General features: G+C 41.9%; 2 protein-coding genes across 7 annotated transcripts in view; one reads left to right on the forward strand and one right to left on the reverse strand.

Moving 5' to 3' along the window:
* Positions 1-867: 867 nt before the first annotated feature.
* Positions 868-9,413, reverse strand: ptger2a (prostaglandin E receptor 2a (subtype EP2)). 4 transcript variants are annotated; one of them, XR_011240329.1, is made up of 5 exons: positions 9,273-9,413; positions 7,032-7,948; positions 3,894-4,259; positions 2,782-2,853; positions 868-1,667 (listed from the first exon to the last, which is right to left on the reverse strand). XR_011240329.1 is itself a non-coding variant. In XM_020104602.2 (3 exons), the coding sequence occupies exons 2-3, from the start codon at positions 7,854-7,856 to the stop codon at positions 3,975-3,977; spliced, it is 1,110 nt and encodes a 369-aa protein (XP_019960161.1). In that variant the 5' UTR covers positions 7,857-7,948; positions 9,273-9,413; the 3' UTR covers positions 868-3,974. The 4 variants fall into 4 exon arrangements, 1 of the variants encoding a protein (XP_019960161.1); XR_011240327.1 differs by having other exon boundaries at positions 2,782-4,259; XR_011240328.1 differs by lacking the exon at positions 868-1,667 and having other exon boundaries at positions 2,157-2,853.
* An 83-nt stretch (positions 9,414-9,496) lies between these two features.
* The window catches only part of nid2a (nidogen 2a (osteonidogen)), a 33,602-nt gene continuing 24,322 nt past the window's right edge, over positions 9,497-18,776 (forward strand). The window contains exons 1-6 of one of the 3 annotated variants that reach the window (XM_069520684.1): positions 9,497-11,943; positions 12,046-12,138; positions 12,634-12,723; positions 13,183-13,418; positions 14,028-14,213; positions 14,400-14,516. In XM_069520684.1, the coding sequence (XP_069376785.1) occupies positions 13,218-13,418; positions 14,028-14,213; positions 14,400-14,516 (504 nt within the window). In that variant the 5' untranslated portion in view covers positions 9,497-11,943; positions 12,046-12,138; positions 12,634-12,723; positions 13,183-13,217. Of the gene's footprint in view, positions 11,944-12,045; positions 12,139-12,633; positions 12,724-13,118; positions 13,419-14,027; positions 14,214-14,399; positions 14,517-18,776 lie in introns of those variants that run through there. The other 2 variants (XM_069520686.1, XM_020104615.2) reach the window with 2 other exon arrangements.

Below are 18,776 nucleotides of genomic sequence, written 5' to 3' on the forward strand. Positions count from 1 at the left end.
ATGAGTTTACAGTCAAAAACTGGAAAATACATTCACATTAGAGTAGAAACACACACAACAGATGTGAAGTAGCTTTTAGCTCAGTGGTGTTGGAGAGAAAGATGAAAAGAGAGAGGGAGGGAGGGAGAGAGGTTCATTTGAAGCACGGATTGAGAGAGAGAGAGAAGAGAGATGAGCATATAAATGGGTGGTGTCTTTAATCCTGGACCATAACTCCTGACTATTAGATTATACCATAGTCACTGGCTGATGGTGGATGGAGCGGAGAGAAGGGCGGAGGACGAGAGGAACTCTAATGAAATCAGAATCACTGGATTGTTTAATATGGGGGTGGCACGGTGGATAAGTGGTCAGCACTGTTGAATCACAGAAAGAAGGTTCCGGTTTGAATCTCAGGTCCATCTGAGCTCTTTGTGTGTAGAGTTTGCATGTTCTCTCCATGTCTGTGTGGCTTCCTGTTGTTTTGAGTGTGAATGGTTGTTTGTCTCTATAGGTTGGCCCTTTAGATTTATTTTAAGACATTCTATAAATGGTTTCACATTGTTGTTAGTTTGTAGGTTTTAGGCACATCAGGAGTTTGTGAATGTTCAGACATGAAGCACGTAACGGATGTTGAGCGGTTTCTTTAATTCAGGAAGCAGTTTTGTTTTTTTTTCGGTTGTGTAGAGAACATGATAAAAGAAAACATGTGGAGGGAACATTGTTCCAGGCCGACATACAGAAAATGGAACACACATCTAAGAGAAGGTGCAGCTATATTCGCCACATCTGGAACCCATCCACTTTCTCTGTGTGCGTGCGTGTGTGTGTGCGTGTGTGCGTGTGTGTGTGTGCTTGAGAACAGCAGGAAACAGGTCGGGCAGAATATTTGGTGGATGAGAAGTTTATTTACACAAGCCATAAAACACACACATTCACGCTTGGGTGTTCAGTGCATTCAGTTTCATCGACAACTTAAAAAAAAGACAAGACATCCAGACAGGAAGCATTGTGCACAATCTTATTTTATTCTTACTCTGTTATTGTAAATACACATTTTATTTTTATTTTACTAATAATACTGTATTTATCTGTCTTGTCTTTATCGCTTCTGTATGGAAACTTTTGTGATTAAGGCCAATTTAGTTGATTTCGTTTTATTCTCTTTTACTACGACATTGCACAGCAAGTTAAAGAGGATAAAACTAAATCAACAAAATAGACCTGAGTCATAAGAAAACAGACAGCTTCTTCTTGATGACCTAATCCACTATTTATTTTTATTTAGCCAATGGAGCCTCCCTGCTTGTTTGTATTGTATAAACCACGTGAGAAAGAAACATCTGGAATATGAGATCAAAGTCAACACACACAAAACCTATTGTAGGCACATATGTAGGATGTTTGCAAAAAATACATTCACAAAAAAAAACACTGGCACATACACATATATAACAAGGCATTCATCCACAAAGTTTACCTGATGCTCATAGATCTCATACGTTTTCTGCTCTCTTAAAATACTGGCTTGTTGAGAACTCGTAATTTATTTTTCTCACACTGTGAGAAACACATTGCGTAACCAGGACAACTCCATTATGAGTAGTTTTCTTTGAACGATTCATGACTTGACATCCTGTGAAAATCTGCGGTGGAGGATTTTCTTGCCAGACATTTGGGGTTTCTCTCTGAGGAATAGAAGCAGTAATAGTTACTTTCCCCACAGAGTTGTGTAATTTCACCCAGAAGAATCCACCAAGTGTAACAGTCCACTAATACTCTTCAATCCTGACATATAGTACAGGAGGGCAGGTTTTACACGCGGAGATTTATTGGTGGGCCCCCAGTTCCTGGCCTTGTTTAGATTGGTAGTAGAACAATCAACACGAGGATATAATCAGAGACTGTAATCATGATTTTTTTTTTTACGTGAGCTGTGAAAGGGGAAATCATTGGTTCCAGATGAACCGTTCCTCTGGAAAGACGCACGTTGAGTGAAAAGATTTTATATTTTTAAGTCACTCAGGGTTTTTTCCAGCGTCGACTAACTGAAAACTGATCTTTGGCACAATTTGAAAGTAAACAATGGCCTCTTTTCACAGAGGAACAGATGATATACACTCATCTGGGAGTTCATTAGGTGATAATAATGCAGTCCTGCAATAAATCCTCCTTCATGAGGCTGATAAAGTTTACTGTGATCAAACTGTTAGATTGAAATTAAAGGTACTTTTTTGAGGCTGCTGTCGGTTAAGATAAGATGAGATTAAAGAGTAGCAGCGTAAGGGGAAAGTGTCATAGAAAATAAAAACAAGAATAGAAACATAATCTAGAATGAATAAGATAAAACGAATAGAAAGACCATATAAATCTTTAGGCTTTTCTATTAATGTGCAATATAAAGATAAAAGTCCTGTGTCACATGCTACTATTATTTCATCCACCCTGTTTCAGACCCAGTGAAAGGAAACATTTTTGCAGTATTGTGTATTAGACTGTGTTAGTTTTAGCTGGTTGTACCTAATAAACTGCCAACTGAGTGTATGTTCAACACTTCCAGGCTTAATACTTGAATAAATAAAACATTTGAACATTTTAGCTATTGTGTTCGTTTTCAAGTTAGTAATTTGATGCATTAAAGACGGGGTGTAACGTCATGTAACGTTTATCTGCTGTCATTTAACAATACAACACGATTTCAAGTCCAAAGGGAATTGCAGTCTCATGTGAAGAACGTTTTATGATATCTCATATCAAATGCTACATACTGTGGATGTACTGATGAACGAAATGACAAATAACCTTTGACGCTCGGATGGAAGTCGTGACCATATTGTGCCAGAAGTGGTTCCTTCACTTTCATCCCGCGGGGATCTGGCAGGAATGCGAAGGGTTAGGGTTTCCAAAGCAGAGCAGAGGTTACGGTCAAAGGTGAAGAGGAAAGATAATGTTCTCAAGTTGATGATCAGTGAAGTGTTCAGGAGAGAAAGACGTGCCTCAAATATCTCTACACCTGTGTCACTTCTCGGTTTTATCTGCTTCTGACAATTTAAATGTACATCTCAATCTGGCTTTGAAATATATCTATTCTTACTTTCACAATAAATGGTCATTTCAGACCTGACCAGTCCATCTCCTATCATGTGATCCTAACTGAATGTGCCACATTGAGCTCTGTCTCTATTTACTTGATTTTATATGCATCTCTATACAGTTACATATTAATGGCAAGTGAGAATGGTTCACCACAACTGGATACTTTTACTACTACTACGGTTTGCAAAAGCAGCATTTGAATCAGAGAAGACGTGTCCAAGCAGCGCCGTTGGTCATCTCTCCCTTTGCAGCCTTTTCCATTTAACTCGATTCACTGATATATCATACAAGCAGCAAAGGAGACACAATGTTGAGCTTTTATAATTAACACTTAAGCTACACCCACACTAGTACACTTTGGTTTGTAAAGGCTGTTTTCAAACTAAAACTATCTCTGTCCACATGAGAGTTTTGGCTCCATATCATATAGGCATGCGTGTGCCGGCGTAAACAGGAAGGCATGCATGCAACACTCAGTTCTCGCTGGATACTGGAATTGTCGCAGATCAGCGAGTGAGAGAGAGAGTTTTCAAACTAAAATGGAGCCAAGACCGTTTCCAAACTTTTGTGTTTTGGTGGCTCTAAACCTCCAGAGTAGTGTGGAACCAGGCCTACGTGTAGCAGAGTTGATGTGTTTTCAGATTAAAACAGAAGTATGGATGTAGCCCTAAAGCTCTAGAGAAGTCCACATGTGTACGATTTACTGAGATGCCAGAAGCAGTTGCCCTCCAGCTGACAGAACCTGATAAGTGCTTATCTGTGAGACAGTAAGAGCCATTATCACATGAAAACACCAAAAAAATAAATAAAACACCTACTATGAGGATGTGGTGGCGCATGGAAGCAGAAATCACACCGTCCAATAAATATAAATATCAAAATAAAACGTGCTGCTATGGTCATAGATTTTCCACGGATTGAAAATGGTCGGTGTAGTCCAACGCCATGCGAGACAGTTCGATGTTCGTGGTTTTCGTTTGACTGAATGTTGATTTAAACATGGAGCTCCCGGAAGTTCCCATGGGTGCCCGGCACACTGATGCCCAGAAAAAGTGCAGCACGCTGGGGGAGAGGAGGATGAAGACCCAGGGGTCAATGATGGAGTTGATGGAGATGAAGCGCAGGGCAATCAGGTCCAGTGAGTGAATATCTGATTGAAATCTTGAGTTGATGTACACCCGGATCTGAGAGGAGGGGAGTGAGAACAGAGAGGAGGCGTGTTAAATTGGCTCTCCAGGGTTTAATCCCACTCTTAACATCAGTGATAGCCACATCCTAGTTTACATCCTGATAATAAATCCCACACTAAACCATCTTCTATATACAGCACTTTTTCTATCACACATCCTTCACATGCTGCCAACACAGCCATCAGGGGCAATCAAGAGTTCAGTGTCTTGCCCAAGCACACTTTGGAATGCAGACGGGAGGAGCCGGGGATCGATTAGAGCACGACGACCTCCTGAGCCACAGCTGCCCTCTGTTTGTGTGTGTGTACGTGTGCGCTTGTGTCTTCATCGGTCAGAACATCAGCATGTTACGGCTGCTCCATTACAAGATAGTCAAATAGCTTTGGTACTTTTTGTGTAATCCTGTCAAGAAATACATAAACAGCCACAGAGGTAAACTTAGTAATTAATACAACTGAGATAAATTGAAGATGAACATCAACCTCCATCTTGCTCTCCTACACAAGGAACGAATGGAACCAGCCGTTCGATTACAGCTGTTTTTACTCGTAGCTTTGGGGCCAAGAGCAGCAGACTTCGCTGATTATTTCCCTCTCTGTGGTTTAAATATGTCAGTGATATCAGCTACTGCAGTGAAGGAGAAGCTGTGGCCACGAGGTTTGGAGCCAGCGCATTAATACAATCCATGGAAGCTATGACTCAATCACAGGTTTAGAAGGTTGTGCTGCTGTTCTCTCTGGGGGTCGCAGAGGAACAATATCCAGTGAAATGTGAGAGGAAGAAACCACCTTGTAACTGTTTCTATTCTTTTCCCTGATATTTTAAAACCTTCCACCCTTTCTTGTCTTCTAGCTGATCTCTGAATTGTTCATGCTATTTATTCATTCTCTGTTTCCTGTCGTTCACTGTGAAGCTTTTCTTCTGAATGTGCTCAGGTCTGTAAAAACTTTCTAGGATGGCAATGATGAAAAAATCAAAAGCTCAATTAGCAGTCACACAAAACAATGGTGGGATCATCCCCTGTCAGACTTATTATTCTTTAACAAGTGTCCCAAATCTCCATTCATCCATCTAAGCTCTTAACACTGACTTTTCCATATTTCCTCAGTGCATTAAAATGTCAATTCGTTTCATGACTCATTTAGGAAATATTACATCACCGTGACCCCAAAATCAACAACCAACATTTCAAATCAAAGACCTTTGGAATCAAAGATGAGTCATAACAACCCCCAGTGACACTTTAAATGAGACCACAATCGCAATCCTATGATTAGTGACAGACCTTCGCATGTGAGACAAAAACTGTGTTTTTTTAAGGCTGAGTCTGTGAACTCACTTTCCTCTGCTATTATCAAAGTGTGACTGTGAAGTGAATGTGAGGCTCAGCAAATATTCAGGGGGTCGAAGATGAACGCTTGTCTGCAACATACCTTTCATTCCTGAAGATGGAGACGAGGATATATATTGTCCTATTTGTCCTACATTATGTTACTGTAGTAGAATTTGTCTTTCTCGACCTCTCCATCAATGTCTGAGCAAAAGGCTACAGTCTGGCCTTTTCAATTTTTAATGCTGTCAGAGAAACATCATCAGTTTTATATTTGCAGAAAAATGTAATATGACCTGGCCAATGTGTTTGTGTGTGTGGTGTCTCAGATTGTGGTATCACATTGTTGGACACCCGGGAGGGTTGCGTTTCATGCTCTTCATAAATTATGCAATTCTCGTATTATTTAGTGTGTTTGAATGTATAACCTCGAGAAGCCCTGCGACCACAAAGCAAATGTGATGTGTAAGACTAAAATCTTAATTCAAGCCCCTCCTTCTAACAACAACTGGTGATGGGTTATAAAGCTATCAAGATGATTCATGTTAACATTGATGAATTAGTTGAAATGCCTTACCTGGATTTAAATGAATGACTTATCTTGGTTTACAACCTTTGTGGAGTCACTATTTCTGTGCCCCAACAAAACGTATTGATCAGGCTCTTGTTTCTGTATCTGTTTCTACAAAGCTCCTCTGCACAGGACGCTGAGGGCCTTGCTGCTGTGCTCACGCCTGGAGCTCACGCCTGGAGCTCACTTTGTATCGATAGAACATCAGCTTAACAGTGAAAAGTAAAGTAGCTTCTCGTAAAGATTATGACCCTCGTGATATTCTCTTTTTTAAATATTAAATTCACTGTGATGAACAATTTGGCACTCGCTGCAGGGTTGACGGTTATGACTCTGCATTTCAAACCACAACTGAGATGCATCAACAAATCAAATTGCCCATTATTGTTGTTGGTGAGTAACATCCGTCACTGCAGAGGAAGTTATTGATTTCCTTTTAGAAGTCCACGGTGACACTTTCAGAACCCACAGTGGAAGGTTACAGACAGATGAAAACAGGAGGCAGCATGATGGCTCCTTCACTTTTCTCACTGTACATGCTGCTCCTTGGTCAAACACAAAATCGAAAACCATAGACGCCCTGAAATATGTTATTTACATGTTGAAACCTTATCTTGTGTTGATGTGTTCTTAGATTGGGTGGCGCTAGCAGGTTTGAGGTTAGTGAGAAGTAATGCTCTCACTCTCAGCACGACGGAACTTGAAAATCAATTTCTTCTTTTGACCTATTGACCCACTGAGCCAATCTAACCCCATCATAGTCGGCTAATTGCTGTTGCATTCAAGGATTTATAGGGTCAGTTAACCAAAACTACAGTAACGCATCAAGGACAAAGCATGTGTGCGTCATGTGCTGTCATCTTACCACTAGTGGCAGTGTGCATATGATGAAGATGATGGTCATAAACACCAGCAGGATGAGATGCTCCACCTCCTCGGCCATGGACATCACTCTGCGGTCATTGTTGGATCTTATGGATCCCATCATAGAGCCGCAATTCCTCTTGCGGCGTTGGTACATCCTGAAAAGCTGGAACACCACGAAACCGTTGCACACCACAGTGACCAACACCAGCAGGAGCATGATAGTGGCATACAGGATGGCGTACGCGCCGTCCTTTACTGCCCTTGGGTTCATATCAATGAAGCACCACGTGCCAGGGCAGTATTGTACATATTTACCAAACCCGGCAAAAGGCCCGAGACAGAATATTATACATAACATAAACACCGATGGGATTGTGATATAGGCACATTTCTTGGTGACATGCCGGGTGTACAGGTAGGGGTATCCAATGGCAAAGCATCGCTCTAATGCCATCATGAAGAGCAGCGACAAGGTGGCCAGACTGAAGAAGGTCATGCTGACACCAAAATATGAGCACACACTTTCAGTTTCAGGCGACATCCCCACCATGGTCGTGTTGGTTGAATACGCCAGCTGCACCAGTGGGCTGACCAGGCAGGTCCCAGCCAAGTCCGTGAGAACCAGCACCGTGATGAGAATGTGAAACAGTGAACGCCGCGATGTGCCGGCGTTCCTTGTTTCTCTGCGCCGCCGAATCTCTAGGATCACCAGTGCAGCTACATTACCAAAGATGCCCGCGCCGAACATGATGGCACTGATCAGCGGGCTTACGGTGGAGTTGATGTACTGATAGCTGTGGCATGGATCAGATTTATTCGTCATGGCTGAGGACTGACGGAACTTATTCAGGAAATATGTCTCTGATCCAAAAAAAGTGTCACAAATGTGTCTTCAGGTAGTTGTCTGCAGCCGTCCTTTAAAAAAGAGCAGACAGAATGTGTGAGAGATTTAAGACGGCCACCATCGATGAATTGATTAGTTGATCAGGAGAAAATTGGCATTATTGGTTAATTGATCATGTGAAATATTTGCTGATTCCACTTTCCCAAATGTGAGGATTTTATGATTTTCTTTGTCATATAAGATCGTTACATAAATACCCTTGGATTTTGGACTGAATGAATTTCACTAAAAAGACATTTAACACGAAATAGAGTAGGTCTGGGTAATGTGGCCAGAAATTATATCAGGTTACACAATAATAAAACGTCACAGTTATTGAAAACGTCAGATATTTGCTCCTGAGTGGAGATTGTGATTTTAAACTCTTTACTGTCGCCACTTTTAATCCCCAAAACAGTGGTCTCATACAACACAAGCAGAAAATCAGAAGCTAAAGTCCGATTATGTTGCTGTGCTGCACAGCTCTAAACATAATCAGGAAATGCTGCAGATGAGGAGCTGGCAACAACATTTGATTGATGGCCACTCAATGAGATGCAGCATCTTCTGTGGAGGATTTTTGCAAGAATTTTCTGACTCTTGTCAACAACACAATGTCTGCGAGTCTGTGGGTCGCTCCTCTGATCCCACTGAGGAGGGAGATTATCTTTGCATAAACTGAACATTCCTGCACTTGAACTTTGCTCCTGATGCGAAAGCCAAAGTTTATCTTCATCATTCTTCTGTGTCATCTATCCATCCATCGATCCATCCATCGATCCATCCATTCCCCTATTACAGGCCTACGTGTGTGTGTGTGTGTGTGTGTGTGTGTGTGTGTGTGTGTGTGTGTGTGTGTGTGTGTGTGTGTGTGTGTGTGTGTGTGTGTGTGTGTGTGTGTGTGTGTGTGTGTGTGTGTGTGTGTCCAATGGCTCCAACTGTCGCGCACAATAACTGTCCGGTTTACGGCCGCTGCGCGTCCTCAGGAGTAGAGAGCTCAGACAGATGTGTCCAGCTGTTGCACGAGTTTGGTAGAAAAGCTGCGGCTGAGATACGCAAGTGTAAACGCAAACGAAATGTAGGTTTTGGCACAAAATGCGCGCTGCGTACTGAGGGCAACAGGCAAAGTTATCAGAGTTCAATAGGAAAAACATGCATAGGTAAGAATGTCTGAAATTAATGCCGAATTGAAGATCGACCAATAACACACGACTTGAATTCATTCGGACTGCACAAGCGCTCACACGCGTGTTTCAGTGTGTGAGGAAAAGTCAAACCGGAGGATTTTTTTAACGGGGTTTTGTTTTTTTTACGAATTACACATCCGCATTACGCACCGGACAAAAACCTTCTCACCTATTGTTCAACCTGCTCCCGGGGTGCAGACGCCTTGTTTCGGCTTCGCGGTCAAGGCTTGAGTCGCACGGGACCAAAATGGAAAAAAAAAATAAAAAAAAGTAATGTTTCCCGGTTTCACCGTGTGTTTGACTCCGGGAGTCACTCCGGTTCGATGGTGCGGTGTGAGCGGAGAGGCGCGCGGCACTGGGATGAGCCATGAGCGGACCCGGGGTACAGGGACTGAGGCAGTGACGTCACAGGTACACCCAACCCTCACGTGCCTGCAGTTTGTGTAAGTGACCACAGACATTGTTTTTCAATCTCCACTTTCTCCTCATTACAATGTTATTTCAACCCTGTCTGCGTCCTGCACATCCGAGAGAATTGACTTTGACTATGTTATTATATTTATATGCCTTCAAATCCCTTTAAATGTCATTGTGCACATTATCCATATAACATAGTATCGCAATATTATTCCACATGCATAAAACCATACTTTGAATTTCACCCATATGCATATATATTCAAATTATATTGAATAATATTGTGAATTTATAAACAGTCGGTGAAGGAGCCAACATGTCTCCCCGTCTTCTAGCCTACAGCATCTCCACTCCCTTATGATTAATAAAAGGCCAATATTTACTCTCAGGGTTGTTCTGTGTTTCTTATTAGTTCAGGTGAATCTGTGCAGAACAGATGTTATTAAATCCCTCACACTGCAACATCTGCTCATGTATTAGTATACTATTCTATTACAATGCTTAAAATGACATTTATTCAGTGCACTTCTGGCTCTGAATCTTATGTTACAGCAAATTTATGGAGGAGTCAAATCATTCCTTTATAAACATCCCTGAGGACGACAGGTTGTGTGATTTAAGAGATTGAGAATGAATCACATATGACCTGAAATACCATTAAATCTATAAATGACTGATGATGACTGAATAGAATGTTTTTTGAATTTAGCTTGTGCTTAAACTTATTTTCTTGGAGAGTTTCTCTTTCGTTTTCTAGTTTCTAATTGAGTTTTCTAATTCCTCTCTTATGTAGGGATGTTTTAGGACGGGAATACGATGATAATAATATAAATCAATTAATCTAATTGAATTAATGATCTTGATGTGAGCTGAAAGCTGGAAATGATGATCACACTTACACTCAAGGGATTTTTATTCCATTAACGAATTCTTAATCATGACACATTGTTATGATGCCATCGCTTCTTCCTGTCCCACTCCGCCCTTCTCTTTTTCTGCTCCACCACGACCATGCACGTTTTCATATTACTCATATTACTGGTAAGAACTCACAGTGGTGCTTACAGTACAGGGTCACATTCTACAACAGGACTCATTCTGAAAGTTATTTTTACCCCCTGCTTTAGTCTTTGTCTCTCCTCCTGTTGCTTTTCTTTCTCTCTGTTTCTGTCGTTCAGTCTCTCTGTTCCTCTTTCTCCTTTTACCCTTGCTCTATATTTCTCTCCATGCCTGTTTGACCTTGTTCTCTGCCCTCACAGACAACTCCTTTTCCTATCCTCCTTTTAGTGTGATTAAGTTGCCTTCCTCCCTGTCATTCCCCGTCCTTTTACTTTCTTTTTTTTTTCCATCAAATGCAAAATCCAAAAGCAAAAATCTCCGCCACAAGTGCAGATCTCGGGAGTTTAACGATCTAAAACTTTAATTGTAGATATATTACATGCTGATCGTCACTGTCTCTGTGTGCTCTTTATTCAGAAGCACTTCTGTTATTGATCAGGGCTCAACTCACTAATCCTACAGTAGTTGGTAAACAGCCTTTGTCGAGGGCCTGGCGTCACTCAGAGTGCTGACATGGGCTGGACTTATTGTCAGTCTCTCTCTCTCTGTTGCAAAAAACAATGTCAGCAAAGCATCAAGTACAAGAGAATGAAAATACAGTAAGAGTGACAAAATAATTATTATACGCCGCAGGCTGCCGAGAGCATGATAATCCAGATGTTAATGTGCTGTTGTTATATGAGGGAATTTTGTTATTAGAGTTTATCATGTTACACATTACTCATATCATATATCATATAAATACAGTACAATGTAGATTTCAGCGTTAACACAGTAACTATATAAGTATTCTATTTATAATGTACTTTGCTGCCATACACTGGGCCTTTGCCTCCACCTACAGGTCACCCTGTGTAAGTACAAGAATATACTAAGGTTGAATTTAGGATGAATCCCAATATGTTAATGTGGGGTTAAGGTTAAGGTATTTGTATAAACACATGTATGAATGTGCATGTATGTTCTTCTTTTTCAATATTTCTTTTAATTTTATGTTTATAATTTGTAAATTGTATTAGTGTGCTTGTCTGTGTTCTTATGCTTGACCTCTTATATTTTGGGTTCAATCTCTATTTTCATTTTAATCTTTATTTCTGCAGAACGAGCAAAGTAAGAATTTCATTGATCAGGGTTTTTTGTTTTTTTAATTGTGGGTCCAAGTTTTGTATGCGTGTAAACTGGAACAGACCCTTGGCCTCTGCCCTCATCTTTGATTATCTTTGAGATCTGTCTTAACTTCATTTGACTCAACCCGTAGCCACCTGCCTGTGGGGGGGGGGGGGGGGGGCACAGAACGATCTGAGGTCGCAGAGGAAAACGTGCACTGCAGCCATCTGGGCTTCGCTCCCGGAGTCTGGTCTCCAGTAAGTTAAACACATGCCGAGCTGGACTGAAGTCAGCTGACTGACGTGGCCATTGAAGAACTCTCCACTATGCTTAACATCCCTGTCTGGTTTGTATCACAGCCCACTGTCGTAAAATGAAACTAGAATCAACGCCCTGCAGCTGTTTGCCTCCGACAACCAGTGCAAGCCCACATACAAGTTTCCTCAAATTAAGTGAAGACAAAACATGATAATAATGATCTTGCTTTTAATTAATTCAACTGTGTCTTTTCTGTTATTGTAATCGTAACATGTCTTTAACCCTTTTCCTACATTTTATTGTTTTAACAACTTATCGTGTGTTAACATGTTGAGCTGCATTTTACGCTATGAAAAGTCCTATGATTATTATTATTATTAGTGATGCAACATGTGATTTTGAATAAAGAATAAAAGAAAAATAAATAATCAATACTTTTATAATGAATATCGATACCATTTCAATCTTTTAGCTGTAGATAAGATTTTAAAATAGTTTCTAGAAGCCTAAAAGTGCTGCAGTACGTTTTAGCATCCTGCAGTAAACTGTTTCAGACAGCAGGTGGCACAATTGTTTTAAGGTTCAATAACTTTCAATAAGTGAATCATATAAAGTCAAATGAAAAGCTGCAGTGATGTAATCTATGCTAATAATTATTCTGTCTATTTATCTCTCTCTCTCCTCTTTAGGGCCTTCTCCAGTATAAAACACTGACCTTCTCAGGACCACAGCTCATGACCCTAATGAGGTTTAACGTAATTGCTGAGCTCCTGGTTAAGGTTAGTGGTGAGGTGTGAGTCGTGGTTAGGTTAAGGGGGGGGGTGTGAGTCACGAATTGGTCATGGTTAAAGTTAGGTGTAAGGTTTTGTTAGGCTCCACACAATGAATGGAAGTCAATGTAAAGTCCTGACAAGTACAGCTGCACAAACCTGTGTGTGTGTGTGTGTGTGTGTAGAAGAGGTTTCACAATGTGTCTTATTCATTGTTGTGAAACAGATTGAGTTACATCCGGATTAAAAATGCTCTATTTGTCTTTTCTTTAATACAAGCCAGATGTTACATCCAGCAGTGGGCCTGCTGTCACTCAACCCTCCTCTGACCAATCGTAGCGGGTCTAGACTCCTCCCTCCCTCCCTCCTCAGGGGCTTGTGCAGAGGAGCACTGTGTTCTCCTTCTTCTTTCTGCTCCCTCTCTCTCTCAGTGTCCATCTGTGCCTCTCTCCTTCTGATCCCTCACAGTGCAGAGCTGCTCAGTCACCCCCGGCTCTACAGTCATGGAGAGAGGGGCAACGTTGGCCGTGTGTCTGCTGTGCTGGAGCTGCAGTGTGGTCACAGCCATCCAGAGGGCTGACATGTTCCCTTATGGTTCTTTAAGTGGGGACTCTATTCTGACTGAGGGCGACGATGAAACCTCCAGAGTTCTGACCCTGCCCAAACCCTTATACTTCTACAACTCCCTCTTCACTCAGCTCTATGTAAGTACACGTCCATTCACACTCATTTGAATGCTTGTAATTGTTTGTAACTTTATTCTCCGACTGTGCAGTTCAGCTCTAAAGTCGTTATTTTGCAGGTGATGTGTTCAGCTGAGCAGAGCTTTTATTATTATGTTAAATCACAGCAGTGACTGTTGGTTCAATATGAGCTGATGCAGATGTTTCTGTATCAGAATTCACTCACATCTAAACTCCCCCCTCTACAGTGTATTTACATTTTAACATTTCATTCATGCATATCTCTTATTGGCTCAATTATCAGCAAATGTCATTTTTAATCCTGTAGCTGGATTCAACTACTTTGCATCATATTTTATCAAATCATGTTTTGTTGATATAAATTTCAAATGAATGTGTGCGTCAGAATAAAATGGAAACAATCAAAGTACCTCCTTGAGTAAATGTACTTTCCACCTCTCTGGGGTTGCGACAACAAGGTAACATAGTGATTCATAATGTGGTTCCTGGGGTGTGTATTACTTTATTAGGGGATAAATGTTCATGAAGGTTTCATGGTAGTGATCCAGATAATTCTTGGTCATCAGTATTCTGCAGGATTCATTCATCTGCGATTCTCTGTGCTTCTAGGTGGCCACCAATGGAATCATATCCGCCCAGGACTTGCCGATGGAAAAGCAATATGTTGACGACGGCTTCCCCACAGATTTCCCTGTGGTGGCTCCGTTCCTGGCCGACATCGACACCAGCGGAGGGCGAGGACAGATTTACTACCGGGTGACAGAAACACCCAGCGTGCTCAACAAAGTGGCCCAGGTCTGTCTATCCACAGGAACCAGAGATATCAGTTCCAAGAGCATTACTGTGCAGTGCTTAACTACAGATTTGGATTCTTCCTTTCTTTCAGTTCTCCATCCATTGTTCACTCCATGTTTCCTTTTTTTCTTTTCTCCTTCCTTCCCTCCATCGCTCATTCATTCATTCATTCATCTGCTCACCCAGGAAGTACACCGAGGGTTTCCAGATGCAAAATTCACTCCCACACACGCTGTGGTGGCAACATGGGAGAACGTGGCGCCGTATGAAGAGCAAACTCGAACCAATGGGCCTTCAAACAAGGTAAGACAGAAGGAGGGATGAGGCCCCCTTGCCTGTGTGTGTATTCATTCACCAATAAAAGTTGTGCTAACACCCACATATTCCTCACTAAAGTGTTGTCTTGTGAAACACGCAGCCCCAAATTCCTGGAGGTTGTGCATCACTTGTAATCAGCCTTGGGTGGGGGGTCTATTTGTAATCCCCCTTCCCCTCCTAATCTGCCTCTTAACCTTTTGAAGGGGTGAGAGGTCATCTCTTAGGGTCATCAAAGTGTCCCCTCCCTTCCCAACTCGTTACCCCCCCCCCCCCTGCAACTCACACACAGGTAGACACAAACATGCCGTGCCCGTTGGTGTTGTCACGCCCTGTTGGACATTACTTCCCTCCTTGTTTGTCAGCCTTTTAATCAATAACTTGAATTTCAATAAAAGGCTCCAGCAACGGAATTTCACCTCGAGGATCCTTCAGCGTTTTGAGGATATTTCACAAAGTTTGAATTTGTTTGTCCGAATGTAGTCACCACTTCGCACCCCTCAGGCAAAATTGAGACCAATGCCGCTCAAAATGCTTTTAAACTCTATTCCTCTTTTATTTTTGTTTCACTTGGATTGCTGGGCACAACCATGCTTCATTTTCTAATTACAGCTCCCACAATTTGTGGGCTTAGGGAAATGTAAACAGGAAGTATGATGTTGCTGTGGTGTCGGTCAGCCGTGGACTACACCCTGCGTCCAGTTTTTTTAAGACAAATTAGCAATTAGCTGTATCATCTACATGCAGACATCTGTGAATGGAATTCTTCTCTTTTTAAGTGAATGAATAGAACATCTTCAGAAAGTGAAAATCTACAAACTGCACAGAAAGTGTTCAGATGTGATTCAGTTATGACTCTGACAGGAAGTGGCATTTTTGACAGAAGTTACTCGCAGATTGAAAACATCTCCACGTGCCTGTAAAAGCAGGATTTAAACCCAAGTAAATTAAATATGCATCAATTATTAATTTATCTTCCTATATTTGTTGTGTGTGGAATTGGAATTGAACCTACTCAACACTTTGTTTTCTTTACAACCACATTTAATTGTTCTGTTAAAAAAGACAGACCTGCAGAATAAAAGCTTAGCCAGAGGAGAACTAGGGGCTTTGTTTAAGTTAAACAATGGGAAAGACGTCTTACAGCCACTTCTACTGAACTTATCGATCAAAGAAACAGTGCTTCGTTGTTCCTGGTGTGTAGCATGTGGGATGGAGGGAGTGTTAGATTGAAGGAAAACTGCCAGGGGATCTCTGCATCTGTCCCTCCCTCTCGTCTATGTTTGTCTTTCTCTTTACTCCCATCGCCTGGTTTCTTTTATACCTTCTTCTTTCTCCCTGATTGATCAAAAGCTAAACATGCAAATAGCTCCAGTAGGGATAAGCAGCATTAGGCCTCTTACAAAATTCCTAATAATCTGATTGCTTTGCTGCCAAATGGACAATTTGGTGACTGCAGCTTCTCCGAGCCTCAAATACTTTAAATCCCATTCCACTGTTGGCCAAACGCTGATTAGAGGACGATGCCCACGTCTTTAAGTCTAATGTGTCTTTACATGTGCGAGGAGGGAACTTGTTTTTGTTATTCAAAGGGTCTGTGCAGTTTGTCAGATCGAAGCAGTCCGGATCTTGGCCAGGATTTACCTCAGTGGGTCTTTCTTCGGACTGATAGCATCTTCCTTTGAAGTGATTAGCCAGAGGTGCTGGGTGGGGTGCACTGGGCGTAGAGCGGTATGTGTGTGTGAACTGATTAACCTGAGGTGTGTGTTTGTCAGGATGTGTATTAGGGGTGACGGGACTGGGGGAGGGGGACAGAGTGTGTAGTGTTTGGGGGTCGCATATGGAGATGAGAGGAGCAGCCAGGGAAGAAATAACAGAAAAATAGCCAAAGTGGGAAGGTTCACTTGCTGAGAAGTGGATTTGTGTTTTCTATGAAATTAAGAAGCTATTATCATAATTGGAATGTAATTGCTTCACTTGAAACCTTAAACACACACAGTATGTCTGCTGCCATGTCGCTGAATTTGCTAATGACCAGAGTCATTTACACGGAGAATATGACCCTCTGTATGTTGATGTTGACCAGGATTTACACTGAGTAACATACTAATCCTGCCATCTTGGTCCATGCTTAATGTTAATCTTCCACTGACATTAATTCCATCATTCTAAAAAGTAACTTAAAACTAAATCCACTTTTTGAGGGAGTAAATACACATCATAAGAATTCATCATTTTATAAAAGGAATGGTGATGTCTCAAAAATAATTGCGACATTTTCTGGAGTTCCACATATGAAGAATGTGGGTAGACCGTACAGGAGGCAGGACATAACGTAACGGATTTTTGCGGACATCTTCTGTTCTGTTCTCTTCACTACTCTTCTCGTTATTTGTTGTTTCTGGTGGCCCCTTGCAGCGGGGGTATCCCTTGAACTGCGTTCATCCTGGTTCAAAGCAGACCCTCACTGAACTTCAGCTTTCAGAATATGTTATTCTGTCCACATGCCATGATTCTGTTTATCAGTGACCATTGAGCAAACGTCTGCAGCAGAAACAGAGGCGGTCACCTCACCTTGTGGCTGTGCAGCTCAGGTTACAGCCACATCACTACGTTTAATGTGAGAGCGCATCAGCTCTGCTACAGATACACGTGGCGTCCACACTGCTCCGGAGTTATAGAGCTGCGACACGTTAGGAAACGCTGCTGGTCTGAAAACTGCAGGGCTGCATTTGAGTCTGGATGGAAACAGTGTTGTGTTGTGTGGTTTTGTTTTGTAGACACCTGCTTGCTTGGGTCTTTTCAGTCATGTCTCCTCTGATTCATCACATTAAGCTCTGTATTGTACAATGATACAAATGTTTACATGCCCCGAGACGGGATGTTGTTCATGCAATCTGCGACTATTCCCGTGTCCAGCGGGACCTGAGTGGGACGTGCATGCCTAGTGTACCTGAGCAGTGATGTGCGTTTGCAGGCGTGTTAGTATTGATGTGGATTTAAACTGGTACAGAGTTAAAAACGCTTGTGTGGACTGAGATTGTTTTGGTTTAAAAAGCTGTTAAAGTATAAATGTAGTCGAAAAGGCCTCGGAGCAAAGTTGAGACTGTGAATCTTGATGGCTTCACTGATAACTCTTACCCGTCTGAAGGATAGAAAGAAAGAAGTTCAAGTTCACAAAATTTCCATATCCAAGAAAATGTGCTCCTGATCTTGAAGCCTCACTGAGCTGAGATGTCGAACAATTTCCTCAAGCTTCAGATGAGCTGAGGATCCTTTTCCACTGAAGTTATATCAGGGAGAAAAAGGAGGAAGGGATTTTCATATGGCGAAATACTGACTGGACTGTTCCTGGCCACAGGCCTGGGCTGTATTGTGTGTGTGTAGGTGTGTGTGTGTACGTGTGTGCATGCCAGTTCCCACGCTGTAGGCAGTTCCGTTTGTAGCACTTTGGTGAGGCTGGCAACTGGACTGCAGCTGGTCTCCGTCTCTCGCTCCCTGTTTGCAGCTGTTTTGCGGCCGAGAATCTGGAAAACCAGAAACCAACAGACAAGTGTAGCACATTAACTCATCCTGATCTCTTCCTGGGAATGTTCAGGGCTAACCAGAGAGGGATCCAGCTCCAGATAATTATAACATGACACAGAACATTTGTTGCAGTGAGTGTCAGTCAAGATGGAGACTAGAACTTAACTGTGTTCAGCTTCATTTCAGTTTGGCAAAGTCCACTAGTGAAAAAGCTCAACTGCATTAAAAGCTTCTATTTTGGTTTGTTCCAAAATATTGTTTTGCAGAGAGGAAACAGCATCTGTTCTTCAGCAGACACAGTTTTAACGTTGTTTCACAACTGCAAATACACGTTGCAGCTCTTTCACGTGTGGTAAATGTCTGGTAACTTTTCTTTATTCGGTTGAATCAGACCACGTCCACATTAAAACAGTTAAATGTAAAAACACACACTGGGATCCCAAAGTTTGAGACGCAGAAGAGGTGTCCGACTTTTAAACCAAACTTCTTTCTCTGTTTAGTTCTCTAATGCAAATAAGAGCTTTTCTGAACCATTCATGATGCACGGTGAGGATCGGGGGTTATGTGGTAGAAACTTAAAGTTGAAGCAGCGGTGCAGTCAGAAGGAACGAGAACATGCCAGAGAAGGTGAACGTGCTCGTAGCTGTTCCAAATGGCCACACTCCGTCACGGAGAAGAGGAACATCTCTTCTGTAAAACAATCAGCGTTGCATTTGGTTG

The sequence above is a fragment of the Paralichthys olivaceus genome, chromosome 24 (assembly GCF_024713975.1).
Source record: "Paralichthys olivaceus isolate ysfri-2021 chromosome 24, ASM2471397v2, whole genome shotgun sequence".
Classification (NCBI taxonomy): domain Eukaryota; kingdom Metazoa; phylum Chordata; class Actinopteri; order Pleuronectiformes; family Paralichthyidae; genus Paralichthys; species Paralichthys olivaceus.

Bases quoted from the DNA above. Each gene is read 5' to 3' on its own strand.
- ptger2a (XM_020104602.2), bottom strand. From the start codon at position 7,856: ATGACGAATAAATCTGATCCATGCCACAGCTATCAGTACATCAACTCC. The intron at 4,260-7,031 runs GTAAGATGACAG...CCCTCCTCTCAG, and splicing joins TATGCACACTGCCACTAGTG to ATCCGGGTGTACATCAACTC.